Source organism: Neodiprion lecontei, chromosome 3, assembly GCF_021901455.1.
Source record: "Neodiprion lecontei isolate iyNeoLeco1 chromosome 3, iyNeoLeco1.1, whole genome shotgun sequence".
NCBI classification, from domain to species: domain Eukaryota; kingdom Metazoa; phylum Arthropoda; class Insecta; order Hymenoptera; family Diprionidae; genus Neodiprion; species Neodiprion lecontei.
The window spans coordinates 36,222,458-36,245,164 of record NC_060262.1 but is presented as its reverse complement, the minus strand read 5'-3'; the positions used below and the strand labels follow the sequence as shown (position 1 = coordinate 36,245,164).

The window sequence follows — 22,707 nt, the reverse complement described above, 5'->3', positions numbered from 1 at the left end:
GACGCGTTGGAATATTTTACCGAGTCTAGATTTCAGAATTCCAATTCCGTGACGGAAAACGCGACACGCTGAAGTTAGGTTCGCCAAGATTTTCGACTTTCATATAATCCCTGCAACATGCCAGCACGGGTTATCATCTCAGACACGCTTTGTAAAATTAATTACTGAAAAGCTACGTGTGTCGCATACATAGCTGCACGTTATAAACCCCGCGTGCATCGTGTATGTGTATAAAGAAAAGTAAAAGTACAATAGTTTCAGTTGCGCAGGAATTCACGAGGGACGATTTTTCACCCGCTTCCGCCTCACGCTGGCACTAGAGTTTATTAGGACCAAACAAGGCGGGGGGAGGGGGGGTGGAGGAAGAAGAAAAACATTGAAAAAAGCGAAGCGGGAGAAAAGGAAAAACCGCGAAGCGAACGCTGCTCGTACCGGAAATTAGAAACCTTCTTTCAAATTTATCCACCTCCGTGGTTGAAAGAAGGAAAGAGACAAAAATGGACCCGGAACTCCTTGCAGTGTTTTTTCCTTTCTCTTGGATTACAAATAGCCCCGAACTAATTGGAGGTCAAACTTTCGCACGCATCGTACCGGCGACCCCTAAATGGAATATCGATTACTTGTCACTTGCTTTGCAAATTGCAACTTCGCACTGTTCCGACCCTGTTCGAAAGAGTTCGCCTTATTTGTTAGCATCCTATGCTTTCACTCTCTCTATCTCTCTACACCACATTACAGGTACCAAAATTTTCTATTAAGGCCGTATAGTACTCCTAACTTTACCGACCGAGCATATTCAGCTTTTTTCCCCCTGCATTAAAGAAACAAATATGAACAGAAGGTCAAAGAATCACGCGATGCACCGTCGAAATTTCAACTCTTTTCGTTCGTTTGCTTATTTAATAGAGAGAAAAAAAGAGTAAGTTTGCTCGGTCGGTAAATATAGGAATATTACATGACCTTAATCGCTAATATTGTTTTTGTATGGTTTAATCTCGAAGAAACGATTTAATTTATTCCAATAACGGCAAAAGAAATACACTTCTTTTAATTTAAAACAGCCTCTTTTGATTCAAGATAAAAGTGATCGGAACAAGAACTTGGCTTATCGAGTGAAAGCAGATTCGTGCGAATCGACAAAAATTGATTTCGCCAGATTCGAATTCAACGTTTCTTTTTTTTTGTTTGTATACATGAAAAGGTAAATTCAACCTTATCGGAAACGCTAATATCGCGGCCTCAAGGGTCGACGAAATTCGCGTGACCGAGCTGTTACAGAATTTTTTCGCCTACATATGATTTTTTTTTCTCGTCTCCTTTTCCTCCTTTTTCACCGTCACAGAAGTATTCTCCGACCAACGCGAGGAGAAAATTGTCCAACGTTTCTCCAACTCTTCCGTTTAATAAAATTCCCCCTGCAATTCTTGATTCCCCGGCAAATTTCCAACTCCCACATTGCCATCGTGATTAATGGAGATTTTACTTCTCCGCTGGACAGTAAAACGAAATGTACATTCACTTGGTGAAATAATTTTTTATTCTAATTATTCCGAGATTGTGAGTTGGAGAAAAAAGACAGTATTCTTTAATTCGGTTAATACGACAACACGATTGAAACAGAAATTGCAACTGAAATTACGTCGACGTTTCCTTTTTCTTTCAGGAGACGGAAACGTAAGCTTTGAAGAATTCGTAGAAATCGTAAGCAACATGGGAGGAACGAGTGCGGAAGAAGCGACGGAAGATCAAGAGGAAAAGGAACTGCGCGACGCATTTCGGGTGAGTTTATTGAAAGCAGTTGCGTCGATGTTTCGTCATAAAATTGTACTCGATCCGACTACGCGAATCGCTCAAAAATTCAAACTTTTCACTGCGGTATTCAATGTCGCATCGGGATGCAACGACTTGGAAAATTCCGCATCGATCGAAACCGAAACACGTCGCGAACCTAAAAGTTTCGCGTGACTGTCCGGATGGTATTTCCATGCGATTCCGCGAGGCGCTTATCTCGTTCTCGCGTGACAAACATCCCTTCAATTTTTTGCCCTGCTCGAGATAACCGGGAGTTATATACACGAGCAGGTAGAACAGCGAATCCCAAACGCGGCGTAAACGTCGCTGACATGTTTTCTAATCTGCGTCGAGATGTGAGATCGCAAAAGTAGAGAGAAGTAGGACTGCGGAGAAAAAGGGTTATTTCTCCAAAAAATATCGTGCAAAGAATTTCTCAGCAAATCTTGCCGAAATTCATTCGCGCGATAACAAGTTGAGTTTAAACAAAAACACGAAAGATAAATATTGGACTTTGAAAATTTGGATAAAGTTAAATATTGATTGGGAACATTGTGCAAATGTTTTGCAAAAACGAGCGAAGCTCCGACGATCGAGGTAAAATCCACGAAGCGGGTAAATAAATGGGGCTCCTCCTCCGGATCTCTCGAACTTCGAGCAGCTTTGCTTCAAAATTATATCGTGTTGTTGTAGGATGAGCGAAGGTGGCGAGTTGAAACAGTCAATTTAAAGTGATAATAGTAAGTACCGAGGTCCTAAATCGATTCAGGGAGTTGTTTCAGCTGTCCCGCGTCACTTAAAACCCAATCTAAGTGAAACAAGCCATTGTCAAATCGAACGTACCAAGACCGAGCGATTCTCGAATCGCATCGCAGAAGAGCCGTGAGAATCGCATGCGTAAGTTTTCAGAAGAAAAACGGGAAATACCGCAATCGTAGAATCACGTTTCCTCGACGAGAATTCAAGGGGCAATAATACAAAGCTGTTCGTGCGATTAAACGCACTCCGCGCTTGTGTCACCGCGAAAGCATGGCAATGACGTCACGGGTAACAATTAGCCAGGGGTTAATAAATTCTTGATAAGCCGCGCGTCCTTAACGAGCTAGAAGCCAACAGTGGGGAAAAACCTAACAGGGTAGAATTTTCCCTCGTGGAAAAAGAGTAGCATACACGCGTTATAGACGCTGTTTCCGCTCTAAAACAAGTATAAAATGTCAACAAATTATCCGATCGTTGAAACGTTAAAGACCCCCGAGATGTGTGTCGGTTAATCTCGCGTTTCTCGATCGATTTTCCCAACACACAGCATCGAGTTTATTTACAGAGCATGCCAAGGTCCCCGGTTTTTCCTGCAAGTCACCTTCGGCCTTGACTCGCATCTTGAATGCATCTAACGAGGCTTGCATCTTGCGACTCACGATTCTCCCCCACAGTCTCCGAGACAAAATTTTTCTCCAAGCGAACCCCCGACGAACCCTTCACCTTCATCCCCGATTCTCGTTCGCATATGTACGTATTGTACGTACGTACGTGGAACAACTTGCGATTAAAAAGCAAGGTAGTTGCAAAAATACATACCCATCGACGCGACGTGAAGAATTCCTCTCTGGCCAAGCGATTCTCCGCTTCTTCATCCAGGCGTGTGTACATTATCTCGTTGTACCGACGCTACGTTCGTGCAAGCACGTAAACTTGACGACGAATCGAAGAATCCAAACCCGTTCAACTCGAGACTCTCCGAGTTTATCGAACCGAGGATCGACGCTGCACTCGACGGCTTGGAAAATCACAAATTCATTTCACTACCGGCATACATGAATGCCTGATTTTACGCATACGTAATACGACGCGTTAACACAAGGTAGGCGTGACAAATATTTACCCCGTCTGCATGCAGCGGATAATATACGGGAGGTCAAACTGTTGTCCCGATATTGTTCGCCCCGTTAAACATGCCTCGGATGAAATGATAACGTCGTGAAAAACAATTCGGGAAGACCGATCTCGCATCTTATCCCCTTAGGGTAATAAAAAGAAAACTTCTCGTCCTTCAATTCGAAGCAATCGCATAAATATAAAGTGAGAAACTTTACATTCTCCGTTCTCCAACTTGTTTTGCGTTTGTAGGTAAATATATTAAAATACGTTATACCTAAACGTGAATGGGAATTTTTTTTTTTTTTTCGGTACAGGAGGAATGGGGAGCGATAACTTTTGTTATTGCGTTTGAAGCGGCCGAATATACCTCGGTTGTTTTATGGAAATTTGATAAGGCCGGATTCGCGGTTTAACGCGGTTTTAGCCAGTTTGAAAAGTTTTTTTTGTCTGTAGAAAACGAGGGACGCCGGATAGAATTATGCGTCTCTTAATTTGATTTGAAAAATTTTTCGAACAATGACTGGAGCCTGCGATCTGATTGCGAGAGGAAGGACAATCGCATCTCGAACCCTGCAGGGGGACGCCTGGTGAGAAAAACACCCCTAAAAGTACTCCGCGAATTAACTACCGAATCGTCGAGTGTTTTCTCCCATCAAGGGGGCCGTTTTCCTTATTTACAAATCGCAAACATCTGCGCCTGCTACCTTTGTAATTATAATTATATTGTGTATAAATTAAAGTACATACCTGCGATTTGTTCGCTGCGAAATTCACGCGAACCGGTTGACGATTCCACGTTTTCCGGAAAATGACACCGCTTCAGAAACGGGACGAAACGACGGACGAGGAGCGAGTAGATAGCTGACTGAATAACCGTAATAGCTGTAATAAGCGTTGCATCGTGAAACACGGGAGGGTCATTTATTCCAGAGCATAAATCCGACAGAGTTAAATTACCAAGTGACGCCGCTGCAGCGTCCAGAGTTCAACGTTGTTTCACTAAGATTGTATACCCGTAGAAACCCTTTAATCCTACTACCCTGCAACAACTTTCGCATGCCGCCTCGCAATTTGGACTCGTGGAGCGCCCTTCAGCCCTGCGTCTGAAAGCACACTGATTGTGAGAAAAATTTCAATTGTTAAAGTTACTAAAGACCGTCTAGTAAAATATTGTGTTTACAATCGTTACGACAACGGTTTAATTGCAACGGTTGGAATGACTGTAGAAAATTTGGTAGAAGCAATTACATTTGGTTAGATAATTACAAAGTTGTCAATGGCACATTTTTTGATTTTTGCATTATTGAATTGACTTGATTTGTTGACAATATACATGTATTTACCTCGGTTACAACACAGGGTCTTAATATCGATTCATGCTTGCACGAGCATCAAATTATCGTAATAGTAGTAAGGAAAAATATAGGAAAATTGACCATATAACCAAAGTAAAAATAGTCGAACGTACTATAGATTTCCCAATCAAAGCTACAAACAATTAATTTTCATCATTTACCCCGAGTCGTGTCTCTCCGTTACGGTAAAAAAATGAAAATGACTAACTCCTGTAAAAAAATTTCTTTCGCCGCGGTACCAAGTTTGCAAACTTTAAAAACTTTAAATCTATGGTATTTTTCGCCTAACTGGCTGAAAATCGCATCACTTAGCATTCATAAAAACAGCCCGAGATGCGAAAAAGTGCACGCCACTGAATGTAGATAACGAACTCGCGTCCTGTCATTCCTTCGGGATGAAAACAACGCCGCCGGAACCGAGTGTCGACGGTCATTAGGGCGCATTGTGTCACCCGGGACTTCGAAGCTTGCAGCCCGCGGCTCAGGGATGGGTTTTCACCCTTTCGAATATACCTGTTACGAAACATCTGAGCTCTGCGCGAGCCTGTGAGAGGCGGGCTTTGAGCGGGGATTAAATCATATTACTAAGTTTTCTCTCTCGTTTCGTATTACACGTATATATGTATATATCGCAATGTGCCGCAGGGTACTTTACAGCTGGTGGGAAAATTACGGGGAAATTTGACGTTTGCGGCCGCTTTTCCGACTCTGTGAAGTAATTTGATAGAGCTGCAGGTGTGATGCGAAATAACGATTACGCGCCTTTTAGCCTTCATCTTTTATCTCGTGTTGTACGGTGTAATCGTCATTAATGTATACTTAGTCTCGAATATTCTTTAAACGTGGCCGCGCGATTAGACGGGGCGAAAAATTTATCTCAAAACAAGGGGTGAAAATATACCCTAATTTACAGAGAAACTTATTTAACCAGACGAGGAAAAAAGTTTTACCGGATAACGTAAGTAGGTATCAACGAAACTCTTACTCGGAAAAAATAACCCCCTTAAAATCGGTGCGGAACTTTTCTCCGTTGTGCGGTATAAGATGTAAAAAAAATTCTGTGGGACGATCTGCCCTGAGATAAGTAGAAAAAGTAAACCAACCCAAAACCCTTCGACCAGCTACGTCATGCTCTGGGAATTTATTATCAATTAGAATCAATACAGCGAACAATCAGACGCAATTCGCCGCAGAAGGCAACACGAGAAAACCGTTTCTGGTAATAAGAGTCGTAAAAACCGGCTGCGCGTGGAAGGGCGCGAAATGAGAAGGAGAATAACGAACGTTGAGGTATAGCAGATAGGTATTTTGGATTTGAAAAAGATGATATGAAAATTACGCTCGTAGAGACGACGAGGAAAAACTGTATTTTCGAACGGTATGATATTCTTTTCAATTGTCTCAACTAAATTTAAAAACTGCTTTAAAATTCCTACTAAAAGACATTCTCTATCTTTCAGTAACGGTCGTTTCGATATTACCATATCTTGATTATAAATAATGTCACTACGTGGTAAAATTAAATATTCGACGATACCGAAATGCAGATATAAAAAAGAAGAAAGTGTTTCGGTAATTTTTTTTAAAAATAGTCTACCGAATAGAAACTAATCTCTTGGATTCTTGAAATGTTTAAGCGATTCGAAACGAAGCGTCGACATCAAAGTTTGTTTTCCGATTTTTGTAAATTAAATAAGATCGTTGTGTATGGATGTCGGGCAACCAACCTTCCCTCGTTATTACGAACGAAATGATGTTTGTAAAATATTTCCCCTGTCTTGGGCGACGTAGAAACCGGCGGAGGGCGGTTATACGAAGGCAAACGTGGGCGGACGGATGGATATATGCGGAAGACGCCGAGTGTCATGAGATTACGATAAACCGATCGCGCGTGAAATGAGCCTGAGTAACGAGCTAATAACTGGAGGAGAAGCGGGGAGAGGAAACGAATAGCGATTGGGAGTCAATTCTAGGGAGCTCAGCACGAAACCGGAAGTGGTTAAGAGGCTCGAGCTGCGAGGCAAGCTCCGAATATACATCGAGGATTCTCGTCTCGCCCAGAGTTCCGGATCTTTCAAACAGGCGCGAATCAATTGGCTAAATCTTTGCCTCGTACCTGAATCGGTAATTCTTGATAATCATATTTTCTTACATAACGCTCCTCCGAGCTTATCATTTTCATTTATCTCTCGCTCCAGGTGCAAGGAACGCGGAGACAAGTCGCACGTGTGGTTAAGAAGTCGATATTTTAATCTCCGCGACCTCGTGCCACTGCCAGTCTCTACCGAAGCTTGCAGATTGTCACGGACTCCGCTGAAACGGATGGGAACTGTTCCCTTTTTTTATTTCTTTTTTTTAATTTTTTTTATTCTCTCTGTTTTTGTCCCCGTAGATGCGGGTCGTCATCAAGTGAAATTCTTGCGATTTTTGTACAGTAAAACTTCGACGGTATACTTGATATACTGGAATTCGATGAAAAATTAGTCTTCTACATTGAGACGAAAATATGTTTTGGCATAATTTTCCGATAATTTGAGTCGAGGCCTGTTACACTATAAAAATTGCTAAAATTATCCTACTTCACGAGCCACGCTTGTCGGTTCACTTCGTTTTCTGTATATGAACCCTAAGCCATCGTTTACGACGAAACAATTTACCAGAGAGTAGTGAAATGTGAAACCGGCAAGTTTCGCAGCGACTTGCCAACGAGAAACTCGGGTGGTTGAAATTTTGATGGTTGAGAAAAGTGGCGAAAATCGTATTTGAGAAAACGATCAGAGAACGATGCGATTTCAATTTGCGACGCGGTTGGAAACTTTTCACTGTGTAAATTGAAATACCTTTATTAAATTAATCACGCAATTATATCACCGTAGGCTTTTTATTCGTTCGTTACACTTCGACAATTCCAGAGGCCTGTATAAATTATCCGCAAAACAAATCCGCCGGATTGAAGTTTGACAAAACTTTGCCCTCCCCCCCCCCCCATGCATGTATATAATTGCGGTTCAAACTAAAACTGTTCGCCTGCCGGAAGCTTTTCTCTTCCCGCTTCATCCCTGCATCAAATTTTTCGGGACTTTTTATGCTAACAAAAAGTTCCAACGGTTGTCGAAAATTGAATTGCTAAAGCTTAAGGTCTTAAGGGTGGCTCGATAACTCGTCATCTTTAACGCACTGCGCTGAATTTCGAGGCGAGTTCATTGTCCGCACAATCTGCGGCCACAAGCCTCGTCGACGGAATCTTCGATGGAGTTAATTGTAAGCCAATTTGCGAAAACGGTTGACCGCCGTGCATGGTCAAGTACTCGTGCAAATACGCTGACGTTCAAACAATCGTCGAACAATGGCGGACAACGGGCTCGAAATTCAATTGCGCATATCAATTATACGCGTCGGAATGATCATTGCAGCAGCTATTTTACAAGATATTGATCAAATAATGCCGAAATGAAATGGCCGGCGATGCAGAGTTTTGAGTAAAATTTCTTTCAACCTGAGACGTTCGTGCCTTGCGTATTAACGATCTCCACGTGGACGAATATTATACAGCTGCGGGCTGTAAAATACATTAGGTGACGCGAAGATAACGAAATTATTTCGCGCCAAGTGCTCGCTTGATAATACAAGTTGTAACGTTACACACCCGCAGAGTTCAGCCCTTATCTTACAGAGCTCTTGTAGCTCTTGATGCGGGGCTACCTGTTATTGCGCAGCGATTATACATACCTACACGTATGTAGCGCAGACCTTCGCTTGAATCGTGAATAAGTACAACGGTACGTTGTCGACAACTTCGAGGGTCCGTCTATCACGGAAACAATTTTTGGAGATATTTAAAGGCGCAATTATTTACGCGCGACGTTTAAAAATGGCGCAAAGCGGTGGTGAGTCATCGGATAAAAGTGTGTTATACCGGGGGGTGGAGGACAGGGACAATTAAAGTTTGAGATTAGATGATCGCAGGGTCGGCCAATTTGTCACCCTTCACTGCGGAGGGAAATTCTTCACGCGCCTTGGAAAACCGCCGAAAGACAGCAAGAATTTATCATCTTGCGTGTCATTGTTTGCCAATATAAAATGAATGGTTCGTAAAACTTTTCCCGATATTTTAGGGTGCTTATTTATTTAATTATTTATTTATTTTTTTTTTTTTTGCCATCAAAGATCCCGCTCTAGGTCTTAATTGAATCAAGGCATCCAAGAAACCTCTCCGAGTTTAATCCCGATTCAAATTGAACCCGATTCGATCGGGGAATTTAATCGCGGCTCGACATAATATGTAGGCCTGATTTCTTGCGGGTTTATATTATGATGAAATTTTAAGGAGCTTGATGCTTCTCGAGTGCCTCAAATAACAGCTGCCGCCACTGTGATATGAGATCGGAAAATTCGGGTGTATTGCAGCTGGTTCGAATAGCATTTTGGCCAGCGCCTAATAATTGAAAACCGGGGGGTGGGGAGGGATTCGAAGCTAATTCAATTTCGATTCGAATCCTCAGACTTCGGTCCGTGTAATACGACTGGGAAAATTTGTCTCGTGTTAATTCGTTCCTCCATTTTTTAAACTACTCTCCGTAAAGACATAACCCAGAAGTTAAAATTGAGTCGCCTGCTGCTGATCTTGTGCATGTTACAATATTCACATAGTCAACTTCCCGTTCTTGATCAAACATTACAGGTATGGCTCAGGGCGCAACGGTCAATCCAATATCGTAAAATCATACGAACACAATTTGTTGAGCCCGCGTAGGTAGCGTGTTTGAACAGAAATTTCTCGTTCGCCAATCGAAACACGTTGAAGCCGCAGCTCAAAGCCACGAGGATCGATTTTCGCTATATTTAATTCATAGAGTGCACAAATACCTGCGGGGGAGGAAAGTATCGACAGGAAATGATACCGTATCTGCAGTTACCAACGATTAAAGGGGGAGCGCACGATTTTCGCACGCTGGAGAAAGAGTATAGATCTGCCTTTTAACACTTATCTAATTCGATTTTCGGTAAAAATTTATAAACACCTGTACTCCGAACCAGAATTATTGACGTAGCTACTGATCAATGATAGTTCAACACGATTCTTTGCGATTCAAAGTCTCGGACGCAGAAATGATTCATAAATTCGAGCGTAAATTAGCAAGTTCGATTTCCCACGACGACAAGCAGCGGATTTATAATACAAACAGCCACAGCTCCGCTGCTTATAAATAATTAAACCCGCGTACCCAACGCCTATTTAACTCCTCCAGGTATCCAACTAACCCAGTTTGTACAGTCTCTATAAATCACGTGCAAGTTTTATCCGCGCAAGTTATAACCAAGCAAATTTCAAGTCTGCAGCTTTCTTGTCCCGTATGCGCTCACGTCCCATCGACGCATTATTGTAAGCTCGCTGTTAAATATACAAGGCGTTTACTCGTGGGAACAACCGCCAGAGAGCTTTCCAGCTGGTGTGAATATATCTACCTATATCAGGTGTCACATGTTCAGGGTTTTGACCAATTTTTTTAAGCATGCATTATATAATATTATAAAATTGTTTTGCGGGGGTGTGCTTGAAAATATTCATCGGCGACCTAAATACGAGATATATTCTAATCTGTATGCGAGCTATGCTCAAAGTTCCCATAATCTTTACGCATCTGAATAAATTCCTGCTGGGATTGCGTGAATCTAATCACGTTTACCTCGCATGAGAATAATGATAAAAGTCGTGAAAATCCGTTCACCAATTTGTAACCAAGAGCTGTGTGCTTCTTTTTCGATTCTGCTATCGAATGATTTTCTAGTCAGCCTCACCGCCTCGTTCGATTCAATTGTAAACTCAGAATAAACCGGACAAAAGATTTTCGTTCTATTTTTCCTTTGCAATCGTTCGCCCCACGGGACCATCGGTTCGCTACGAAAGCTACACACCGTAGCACGAAGATCCGTTGATTGGAGAATTGATTCGAAAGGTGGTTTTTTGTTCGAACGTGCGGAAACCGTGAACGCGTATCGTTGCGTCATGGATGTGAATCGAAAGTTAGGAGAAGAGAAAAAAACCCGTTTGACAAATCTGCGAATGGTAGTCAACGCGAATAAAACAATATCTCTGCTAAGGTTTGGAAATGAATTCGAGCAAATTCGAATAACGCGATCAAGCTGTTAAGGTGTCAACGATTGGAGAAAAAATTTTATAATCAGATCGTTCAAAATGATCGAACCCTGCTATTTTCGATCCAGTTCTGATCGTATTATTCGCTCATTTTGTTCGCTGTAAAAATCTCTCCAAGGGATTTCCTGAATATAAAATTTCACCAAAAGTTATCTCCAAAGTAAATAAGAATTTATCTGCGTAAGTTCGATGCAACAGATGTTCGTCAACAATTACATTCGCACGTTACAACTATAGTAAGATTTCTAATCAACGGGCAAAACGAGCCTAAAATATACTGGAATCTAACCCTCATCGTTCAGAGTCGTATTAATAACGGAGTGAAAATTATGCAGAATCGCCTACAGTTCGCCTTTCCTAACTGTTTCGACAAGTTTCAAACGCGTTTAAACTTCTGTACGAACGGGGTTGATTCTCATCGTATACATATACATAATACATATACCTAAATAACCGCGTGGGTGAAGTGGAGCTTGAAATTCTAACGCAACTCGAACGCGTGAACTAGAACAATAAAGTCAATCAGTGCCGGAAAAATTACTAACTGAGCAAAAATGCATCAACGAGCAGACGTGAAGACGGAATCCGAATGAACAGGCATCGAAATTTAATTAGAGTCATTCGGTCCCCTGCAATATTTCCATTTTTTCAATGCAGAAATTTTTACTACGTAAAAAAAAAAAAAAATGGATCCACGTTCCGCAGTCCATAACTTATACTTGACTGTTTTCTTCTCTCCTTAGAATTTCAGCGTAGCTAATTGAATTCTGTCCACGATTCTGACAGAAACTATAATTTAAAAAATGTCCGGGGCGTCGGCGCGGTTCTAGGAAAAATAAAATCCATGTTCTTTTTTTGGGTTAAAAATACTTCAGTTTCAAAAAATAAAGTACCCCTTTAGTTTTATTTCGTTTTTGAAATTTTTTGTCGAACCGAACGACGGACGCCTGTTACGGCATAAATATTGCGCATCGGGGGATGATTTGCAAATTTTATAACGCTGATAACGGGCCAAAGGGCCGCTGAAAACGGGGGCGAGTGGCGCGGCCAAGTCTGATAATGCAATTATTATGGTATTATGTTATTGTTTTTTCCATTTGTTTTCATATACGTTACGCCGTTCGATGGTCGACGGAAAATATAAACCGATACTTTCAGTTGTACGTAATCATTCCGACTGAATAATCCACACGCGGGAAGACAATAATTTTGACGAGTTATATTACATCAGCACTGAATTTCATTTGAATAATCTTCGAGTGAAAATGTCTACACAAAATTTGATACGGTTTTTCCCCCTGAACAAATATTGTGATTAACAATTGGAAATGATTGGTCTTCAAATTTAATTTGTTTTACGCTAATACAAGTTTCTTTCAATATGCAATCGAGAAAATTCCAATCAATATTCAACTCTGCCGACCTTTTTCTTGCAGTCTAGATATGCACTGGATTATATAATGTTCAAAGCACCGACAGCATCTATTTACCGGGAATATGCAATGTATACAGCAGATTTATCCGTGGGCAAAGTGCCCAACTTATCCGATGCTACATTTACCGATCGCATGCACGACGTATGCTTGATAAGCTTATATATAAAGATTGTTGCGGGGGCTTGAGATTTGCTTCGTTGAATTGACAAGAACCTGAGCCGCTTTCCGCATGCAAAGCCGCAGCGTTTTGTCGTTTCAAAATCGCTTATACGTACCACGTAGCCGTTTGCAGGATTCGCAACTGGCGATGTAACTCTACCCTGATATATTTTTCAAGCCTAACGTTTCTGCAGGTTAATACCGTCTCTTGATGTAAAAATCCGATCACGCACATCACGTATTTTTCAAAGATGACACATAATTCGGCGAATTGGATATGCAGGTTGGGTTATCAGCGATAAATGACGGGCCAAAAAAAGACATAATATATGTATCGCGAAGGATCAAACGAAGTGGGGTAAAAAGGATCATTACATCGATATCGAATAGATAACGTGTAATACACGTACAGCTTTTGCCGTTGATGGGGTAAAAATGAGGGGAGAAACTTCTCTCGGTTGAAATAGAAATTTTCTTCACTTTTACACGGCAGGATTGATTCATACCTGACTAAGAGAAATAGAATTGGGAATGTCCGATCACCTGCCGCAGTTCGATTAAGCTCTGAATCTATTTCGTGAAAAGGGTCGCATTGGTTAGAAACGCATTTACAAAGTGCAATAAAACCCTGACTCTTAAAATCCTGCACGATTCCATAGATCTACGGGATGCGATTGAATTCGACGACGACGTCGACGACCACGATGAGGATGAAGATTTACCAACTCGACAAGAGCTTAGGCTTTTCAACGCGAATCCGTTTGAACGAATATCTAGAGATGCTGCAGGATTACGTCACGCTGGAAGGCTTCAGCAGTTTGCGACTGATCACGGATTCAGGATTTTCACCCCGACAAAAGTGCTCGAGGTGATTCATCTCGAGCGTTGTAAAACCGCAGCTTCCGTTCCGCACACCCCCAACTTTGCGGGCCTTTTGATCACAGTAGCTCTTTAACGTTGCAGGTACTTTGAATATCGAAAATCACCCCGCTAAGACTTCACGCTCTAATTGTAATTCTGTTCGGACTGAAAGCAGCGCGTCTGAATGATTTTCGCAAAGAATCGGATGAACGATGCCTCCGTAATTATTGCAATAAACGAACAAAAAATACTTTACCCACAACTTTGCTACCCATTTTTAAAAACGCAAGTATTCCATGCTCGGAAGAACGTTAAGGGCTGTATTTCGAGTTCTAAGATCTTTGAATTTTTCAAATCTTCCGCACAAGCACACCCGCAACTGTTCATGATTGATTCATCGCGTGAATTTCTCATTTGGAAGGATCAATGTACACTCAAGTTTCATTGGATAAAAAAAAATTCTGCGTGATATGAAGCCCCGTCGAATTTTAAACGTGATGAAGTCCGTCCGACGGATATAACCCGCGGTACTTTGTAGGAGATCGACCCTTAAGTACACGAAGGAAAATATATAACCGGATTCAGCTTCGTTTAGAGCATCAACTTACCTCGCCGTTATTGTATAATATACAAGAATATTCGAATTAATAAAAATTTATTTTTTCTCCCCTCCCCAGAATGTAAAAAATTTAACGAAAATTTATCGTTTAAATTTCACTCTTCCCGCTTACCAAGAAAGAAGCCGCGTTATTTATTCTAAGCCGTATAATTTTTCACTGGAAAAATATTGCGTCCCGTATAATTCCCCCGAAATTGAGTAAGATACGGAGTGAAATTTCACATTTGAAATTGAATTTTCAGGTGTTCGACAAACACAACCGCGGCTACATCACCGCTTCGGACCTCAGAGCCGTTCTCCAGTGTCTCGGGGAGGATCTGTCGGAGGAAGAAAGTGAGTAATCGCGAGTTAAAACCTCTTGGAATAATGCCCAATAACTCGCCTAGCTTTCATTTTCCCGGCTTGGTCAATATTTGCAAGCGACTATTGGCTACACGCGCGTTTATGTCGTGACTAAATAGCGCGATAAGATCCGCGGTGTTAAAATTTCTCACGAAATATTGTAATACCGTTATCACAGCGTAAATCATTTGCTTCACGCTAATGTTATATGATAGCCTTGCCAGAATAATTCAAGCATCGGTCAAGCTGATGGCTTTCATTTATTTCTTTATTGTCTTTTTTTTTTGTATCGTTACAACGACAATGTTTGAATATTATTGCAATTGGATAAAGATTGGTACCTACAAACCTAAACTGTTCCGTGTGATTATAGTCTCATCAATTTATCAATTTATTTTTGACTCAATATCAAATTATCGCAATAATTAGAAACGAATATAACGCGAGTGACGATAGTAAAATGAACAACAACATAAGACGTATTAGATTTTATAATTACAGCTGCAAAATTTGTTTTCAATTTGTATCCAGAATTGTATATTTTTCGTTTATGGTGAAAAACAAAAATAGATAAGAACTGTATTATAGTAACCATACTAAAAAAAAAATGGGTGCGTGTACTTATGTACGCGCGTGAGAAGTTATACTTCTTTGGCATCATTAAATAAAAAAAACAATAAAACAAATAACGGATGTCTTACATTATATTTAAATAATCTATTAAATTTTTGTCACGAACTTTTTATTAAATGCTCTATTAAATTTATTTCTTTATTTTGTAAATATTAAAAAACCAATAATAAATATTCAACATTGATAATTGAATAATATTTAGTATTAATTATATTAAATAATGATATTTTAATTTATATCAATAAATAATACATACGGATAACTAACCTCAATTATATTGGAGCACTTGAAAAAGTATTTTAGCACAATTTTTTCACTAATATTCACAAATAGTAAATAATATTAATCCAAATATTCAATTTAAATCACTACTGAATATATTTTATTGCCACATATATAATTCGCACTTGTATGAAAATAAAACACGTGTTGTGACTGTAAAAACTAAAACCATGTGGATAAATATTATAAATAAATATGAAAACAGTGATCAGAGGCGACAAGCGTACCAACATTAGCTTTTTTTCGAGACTTAATGAATTCGGTTGAGTGGGCAACTTCATCCTGTTAATTTTGCGTTACAGTGATGCGCGCGCATCTTGAAATTTCACTCTCATCAGTTTTTCATAACGCGCCTAAAGAAGTATAACTTCAAAAATTTTCCCGTGTATTCCAATAATGCCAGTTAATGAATTTAGTACTGCTGCTTGCATTCTATCGGGAAAATTTAAATTCATCCCTGCATTGACCTCCAATACACCATGCGAGGAAAGGTGATTGTCAGTTTTTGTACATTTCTGATATCCTGCTATCGATATCATCATAAAATGATCCCCTATGCACAGTTTCCGGATACAGAAACGCGATTGAATCGTTCTTTTATGTTAGTGTTATTACACCATACCTCTCTTTTGACCCTTTTTATAGCCGTTGCAGTGATCTGCAATCGCGCGGTTATCATGCCGCCCGTTTTTCGGAAGGTTTCAAACAATTTCCGCTTCCCTCCTATTATACATCTATATTGCTACGCTATCTGACGAACACGTTTGGTATGATTGTATGTTTCAGTTGAAGATATGATAAAGGAAGTGGACGTCGACGGAGACGGTCGCATCGATTTTTACGGTAAGGCTTATATCATACCTTCCCCTTGGACCCTTTACTCGTGTAGCGGGGAAAACGCACGGCCGTGTACCATTTTCCGAAACGGTAAACTTCCGGTTCGTAAATAATCAAATCGGCCGTGCGAGAATATATTTACACCATAGGTACACGGCTGTGTGCGGAGAATGATGCATGCAGGACGAGAAGAGACGAACCGAGGGATTTGATAAAAATGCATTTTACGAGATCATTGTAAAGTTTATCACCTTTTCATCCCTATCGCGAGCCGATTCACTGTAAGAAGGCGAAAACTGCGATGACAATGGGGTGATTCGCGGTCCATTTTATTATCTTGTACCTAGATAAATCTTGGGAAAACACTCGACGTTCTGTAAAAACTGATGGGATATTTCAGATGAGATTCAATTCTCTATATATTAATTAGTTGACGATTTCACTCGGATGAGACTGGATAATAAAACTTTATTGATACATTAACGAAAACAACGTGATTACTAACAAACAGCGTGGTTACTAAGCTAAACAATGCGGTTGCCAAGTTTTTTTTTTTTTTTCAAAGACAAACAAACAACACTCTATGCGCATCCATGCACACTAGCGCTCCTCTCGTCAACCACACACACTGTACCTCCCTTACAGCACACGCAGGCATGGGAGATACGAGTTGGATAAACTCGCTTTCGCAACAAAAACATGTAGATTCGCAAATTATAAGTGCGATCGAATGAAAAAACCACCGAAAACACATCTGCACTTCGTGTTAATGATCTTCTTTTGACGTGAAAATTTTCAGATCTTTTCTTTCGATACCGGGCCGAGCCTTACGCGTCTGTTATTAATATGACATAACAATTTTCTTGTCGAATTTTAAACTCTACAGAGAGAGAGAGAGAGAGAGAGAGAGAGAGAGAGAGAGAGAGAGAGAGGACCAGGCATAAAGCTAAGTGCACAAGTTGACCATTTGCTAATGCCACATAGATCGTAGGTTTCTCCGAGGGAGAGCCGTGCCTACGTCTAGTTTGGCAAACTTGTAGCCCTCCGCGATTAGTTCTTGCTCATGTTCTCTATTGCCCCGAGAAATACCGCATGTGTTGCACGAAAAGCAGCCGAGGGTCGCGCGATCGGAAACTCGGAGGAGGGTGCAGTTCCCACGAATAACTATTCAGAAGAAGCTAGGCGATTCCCTCTCTCTCTCTCTCTCTCTCTCTCCATCCCTCTTGCGCTCCCAAATCTTCGAGCCGATCGCGTCGTCCCTGCAAAAGTTCAACACTTGAGTGGATGATGGCTTAACAGGGGATGCGATGCCTGAGTAAGTTCTGTTTGCCACCCTTTGGGTCAAGGGGTGAGGGGTCGGAGGTTGGGGGATACCATGGGCCGTAGGTCCAGCATCTGCAATCGAAATTAGATTTGATAATAAAAGCGCGCGGTGTACGCGGTACCGAATGAATAATTCGAAGAGACGGTCCTCGTCCCTGAAGAACGGCTTGAGTAACCTCCTATTTGACTCTTGGACATTCGCAATTACTCCGGTGACCGTAATGCAAAAATAGGGGAAGAAGATCGGCATTCAAACTCGTATAATTCGAAAAATCGATTTAAATATATCAAACCTTCATCCGTGAGCAAATTAAACTTCATCCGGTGAATTTATTTTAACAATACGACGGAGACAATTATTTTAGAGATATTACGAGATATTTGATACTAAACTACGTAGAAAATCTGCACAGAAATCCGGCGGTGGTTTTTTAAAATTGTTTTTCAAAATAATGGAGAGCTTATCGTCTAAAATTGAAATATTGAAACATATTTGCAGAGAACTTCTTATCGTTAAAGATTTAAAGATACTTTGCACAGTCGCTTATGCGGCGGAAAAACTCGAGGCACGAGTCGTTAATTAGTTACACATTGATGTTTTTGTTTTTTCGGTTTCATCTTGGGGATTTTCCCGAAGTCTAGCGCCTCCGAATTCCCGTTCGCATTGCGCTTCATACGAGACGACGTAGACGCGGATCACGCCAAAGTCTTGAAAAAGGGGTCATCGGGATCACAAGGCGCGCACGTTTGCCTTTTACGGCTCCCCAAATCCTTAGGAAATCTACCTCCCGCTTCTGTAAGACTGATGCATAGCTTTTACGTGTCAATTTGCCAGACTAGCGATTCTCGCTTATCCGGATATAGGTGTGTAAAAGCAGGGCATTTTGTAAAATCGAGGGTAAAAAAGAACCCTACGCCGATACGCTTTCGAACTCTCTGAAACGTTGAATCACACCCCACGTCGATGTACGAGTATTCGTCCTTCGAAAAAATACTCACGTTAATTCAATGTCAATTAATTTCCGACCGTCCGATTCCAGAATTCGTCCATGCGCTTGGCGAGCCGGGGATTGACGAGGACGAAGAGGACGAGGAAGACGAGCCCCAGTCCCCAGCAGACTAAATTCTACTGTATCTTCCGCTTCGATCTTCTTAGATAGAATAAATTAAATATTTGCCGTCGATAAAGAGCATCTTTGTGCAGCACTGTGTCCGGAGGGGTCGCGATCTTCAATCTTCGACCTTCTGTGCGTGAAGAAAATTAAAAGTTTTCGAATTCCCCGAAAGTTGTTCAATATATTATTCTAACGGGGCCACAAGGGCAATGGATTTGGTTCAAATATTATCTTTTGATGAAAAGAGAAAAAAAAACTTCGGTTTTTTCCCTAGCAATGAGGTATAACGCGTCTTGATTCGTTTTTCGGGGTTTTTGATCAGTCAATTTGTACGAATGAACGAATATGAAAAAAGAAAAGGTGAGGAGAAACCAGGTAACATCGAACGTGTTCCTATTACTCGGCACCCCTAGAAAGCACACGTGCAACTTTTCGACGGCAACAGAACCATTATCGAAAACCAGTCGAATATCAAGATTGTAAATGTACATTCGATTTCTGTACGGTCGCAGTTTAAACTTTTAACTGCTTCCAATCTAACAAGTAAAAGTAAGAAATGCGATTCCAGAAGTCTTCCTTTTATTATACCTTCCTTCTTCGAGATCTCCCAATTTAAAAGTTGTCGTATTTTTGTCCGGTTTTTGCTCAATCTAGTGTGAAAGAATTGCGACTGGTATTCGAAATTCGAAATTCGAGAACATATTTTACAAGCAATTAAACGATTTTAAAATTCAAACATATCCTATTCTATCTCGTTTACGTAATCGGTAATAAATATTATTACGTAGGAAAAATATTCTTTACTCGTGCAACGTGAGCGTAATTTTTTCGTTGACGCAGGAGTATCATATTTCCACTGTGGATCAATCTTGTGAATATGAAACATTTGACGACGATGATTTACAAAAAAAAAGTAAAAAAATAATCGATATCCCCATTTCTATATCATAATGTCTACTATAATGTGGAGTGTCGTTTTTCATGCTTGTTCAAAGATACACATTATACATTTCTATAACGTTGTTGACATTATAATAATTATATCGCGTACGGATGAAGAAAAAGAAACCTAAATGAATCATGGTACCTACTATTGAACATTTTTCAGATTATATTCGTCTATATTGCTAAATACTTTTATTAAGTCTCGTACCTTAAATATCTTATTACCTACTATGCTAATAAATAATTATAACGATAAACTACATGCTGTTCCAAATATTTTGAAAATCTAATAAATCGATCACAAAACGTTACTCACGCAATTTATCTTTCACTCCTTCCACCCGTACCCTTTGCCCACTGGCAGTGAAAATCATCGACTTTTCTACCAGATGTGAGAGAAGGTCTAATTTTTCACGATAACGGACAGCTTGGGAAGTCGTGACGATCATACTATCTCTGGTCTAATCACGCACGTTTCTCAGTTACTCGGATACTTCAGGCGAGAGTTCGCTTTCATTAACTTTCCCACAATCTATCATTTTCACAGCCAGCAATATAATGACTTACTTAGATTAGTTCAAGGTACCTGCTGAGCGAAAAAAGATGTGACATGAGTACAGGAATCACAGGAAATCATTAGAAATGTTTTTTAACCTTAGAAGTTTATAATTGGCTGCTGAATTCTTTGATTGATGCCAACTTTCAAAATTTCAAAATTACAATAACCTGACAAATAATTATTTCCATTAAATCTACAAATGTATACGATCAACACAATCGAAATATTTTGAGGGGAAAATTTACAAGTGATCATGTACTTTGAATGATTGAAACAATGATAACTATTTGTATTATGTCGGTAAAAAATGATGTAAAAGATGCCGTTCAGTTTCAGGTGAACGTTATACATGTATCGATTCAGCAAAATTTTGTAAGAAAAAACTGCAACAGATAAAACCCAACGTTATCGTTTCAAACATGAGACCTAAGAAAACGAAAGAAATGAGTCACCTTCATACCTCCGTAAATTTCAATCTAAAATACCCATAAATGTAATACGTGTATGCATATTATATTGCATTAATTAATTAATACTATCTACTGTAATACTAATTTACAAATGTATTCAAATTTAAATTAAAAGTATTTTGATGGATTAAAAAATAGAAGATGTTTCACTTGTTACTTAGTAGACAATTAGTTTAGTTGGCAGTAACGTTTTGAGGTAACATATGCCCAGTGTCGCCTAAACAACGCAGAGTAACTCTACCAGAAGGAGATATTCTAATCCAAGTAATACTTGCGTGATTCAATGACAAACGTAGCCAAGCTTCTGGCGGAAATTGCAGAGCTCTGTAAAGAAAGTTAGAGACTTTTTACAAATTTTAAGAGGTATTCATGTTATCGTATTATGGCACATTGCGAGGGTAAAAACAGTAATTTATTCAACATTTATTCAAGAAATGACCTGAGCGAAAGTTATCAATCTTTACCTGCAGACGAAGTATCTTATCACGTTTGCGTGACAAACGAGTACGGTATAGGAATCTTGCGTCTGCTTAGGATCTGCCCTGTGAAAGTATCTCCTGAATGCGGCTTCTATTCTAGCTCCATCTTGAAAGAACTGCTGCAACAAGCTGCTTATGAAACATGCTTTACACAAAGAGACGAATAACGGAACAACATCTTTCATATATACTCTACGCTTGAAGTCACTATTCTCTTGCTGTGGGAATTTATAACTGATTGCAAATTAAAACGAGCATAAAACGATTCTGAAGAAAAACGAAATTGACAACAATACTTGTAATGCTTACATAATTTTCAGGTTTCCAATGACCAACTGGTGGTTCGGGAGGAATAGGCGCTCCTTCTTCCAGAAGACTGTCGTCTTTTGTAGGAACTTCGGGAAAATTCTTTTCTATAATTTTAGACGTCTCTTGCGCCCGACTCATCGTCGATCTGACGATCAGCGTGTAAGGGTAGTTCAATTCAACGAGGCGTGAGCCAGTAGATTCTGCCTGTATTCTGCCTGAAATATGAACATCGTAATAAAATCTGAAATGCTTATTAAAAATCTGCAGAAGCAGTTTGTGCAGAATATGATATCCAAATCTACTGCCAAGAGCATTGGGAACCATAAAATCCTGTCGTCTCAAAGCTACTCACCGAGATTGGTAAGAATTCTCTCACAGTCGGTCTTCCCATTTGTATTGTACTGTCCATGTCGTATAAGGAACAAATTACGTGTAGCGGTCACTTTTTGCGAAGCCAGATCTTCATTGTACCTATTCTCATCAGATTCAGAGTTGATCTTGACAGGTTTGACCAAGGACTTTGGCTCACGTCTGAAAAGTGCAACATCAAAATAGAATGAAAGATTCAGAGTAATACTGTGATTTTGTGATGGCAAAGTTAGGCTCCGTATTATACAAATTTCATTTTCCATCCCGAGGACAAGAACGCGAATTACAGAACGTCTTTACATGTTAGAAACACGAACTACTATGCTGCGTGTTGGTTATGTCGAATGAATTAAGCACGTGAGTGTGCAAATAAGAGATTCAGATAGGAAAAAATTTGCGTGATTCGCGCGTTCCACCAAAAACAGTGGGCAGATAATTTTGTAGTCCAATCGATCCTAACCTATCCCAATTGTGCTCCCATTGTACAGATGGAGTGAAATTCGTGGTCCAGGAGTTAAGCACATGCATAGATTCACCGCCGCCGTAAACATTGTAATAAAGCAGTGCAGCTCCGCCGACAACGCCGAGTCCGGAGATGGCATATTTTTGAAATTTCGTTAATCCTGGCATTTTGCGATAACTGGTTACATAAATCTACATTTATCTTTACGTCGTGCGTGTGAAAAGATGAAATGACGTTTTTGAAGCACGAGCCACACACACGCCGGTCACAACGTCGGTGGAAGCTGTCGTCCAACCGTCGTCAGCTGTGGCAAAAAACGAACTTC

General features: G+C 40.2%; 2 protein-coding genes across 6 annotated transcripts in view; one reads left to right on the top strand and one right to left on the bottom strand.

Moving 5' to 3' along the window:
- The window catches only part of LOC107217462 (neo-calmodulin), an 82,609-nt gene extending 62,782 nt beyond the window's left edge, over positions 1-19,827 (top strand). For all 3 annotated transcript variants that reach the window (XM_015654997.2, XM_046734210.1, XM_046734211.1), the window contains 4 exons: positions 1,664-1,779; positions 14,499-14,589; positions 16,300-16,356; positions 18,714-19,827. In XM_015654997.2, the coding sequence (XP_015510483.1) occupies positions 1,664-1,779; positions 14,499-14,589; positions 16,300-16,356; positions 18,714-18,796 (347 nt within the window). In that variant the 3' untranslated portion in view covers positions 18,797-19,827. The remainder of the gene's footprint in view (positions 1-1,663; positions 1,780-14,498; positions 14,590-16,299; positions 16,357-18,713) is intronic.
- On the bottom strand, positions 16,799-22,684 carry LOC107217454 (serine/threonine-protein phosphatase PGAM5, mitochondrial). Of its 3 annotated transcripts, none has more exons than XM_015654984.2 (7): positions 22,380-22,684; positions 21,903-22,081; positions 21,551-21,765; positions 21,227-21,360; positions 20,050-21,086; positions 18,673-18,918; positions 16,799-17,745 (listed from the first exon to the last, which is right to left on the bottom strand). In XM_015654984.2, exons 1-5 carry the CDS (start codon positions 22,547-22,549, stop codon positions 20,936-20,938), a joined length of 849 nt encoding a protein of 282 aa, XP_015510470.1. In that variant the 5' UTR covers positions 22,550-22,684; the 3' UTR covers positions 16,799-17,745; positions 18,673-18,918; positions 20,050-20,935. The 3 variants fall into 3 exon arrangements, with proteins under 3 accessions (XP_015510470.1, XP_046590164.1, XP_015510471.1); XM_046734208.1 differs by having other exon boundaries at positions 16,799-17,609; XM_015654985.2 differs by having other exon boundaries at positions 21,227-21,357.
- Positions 22,685-22,707: the final 23 nt, after the last annotated feature.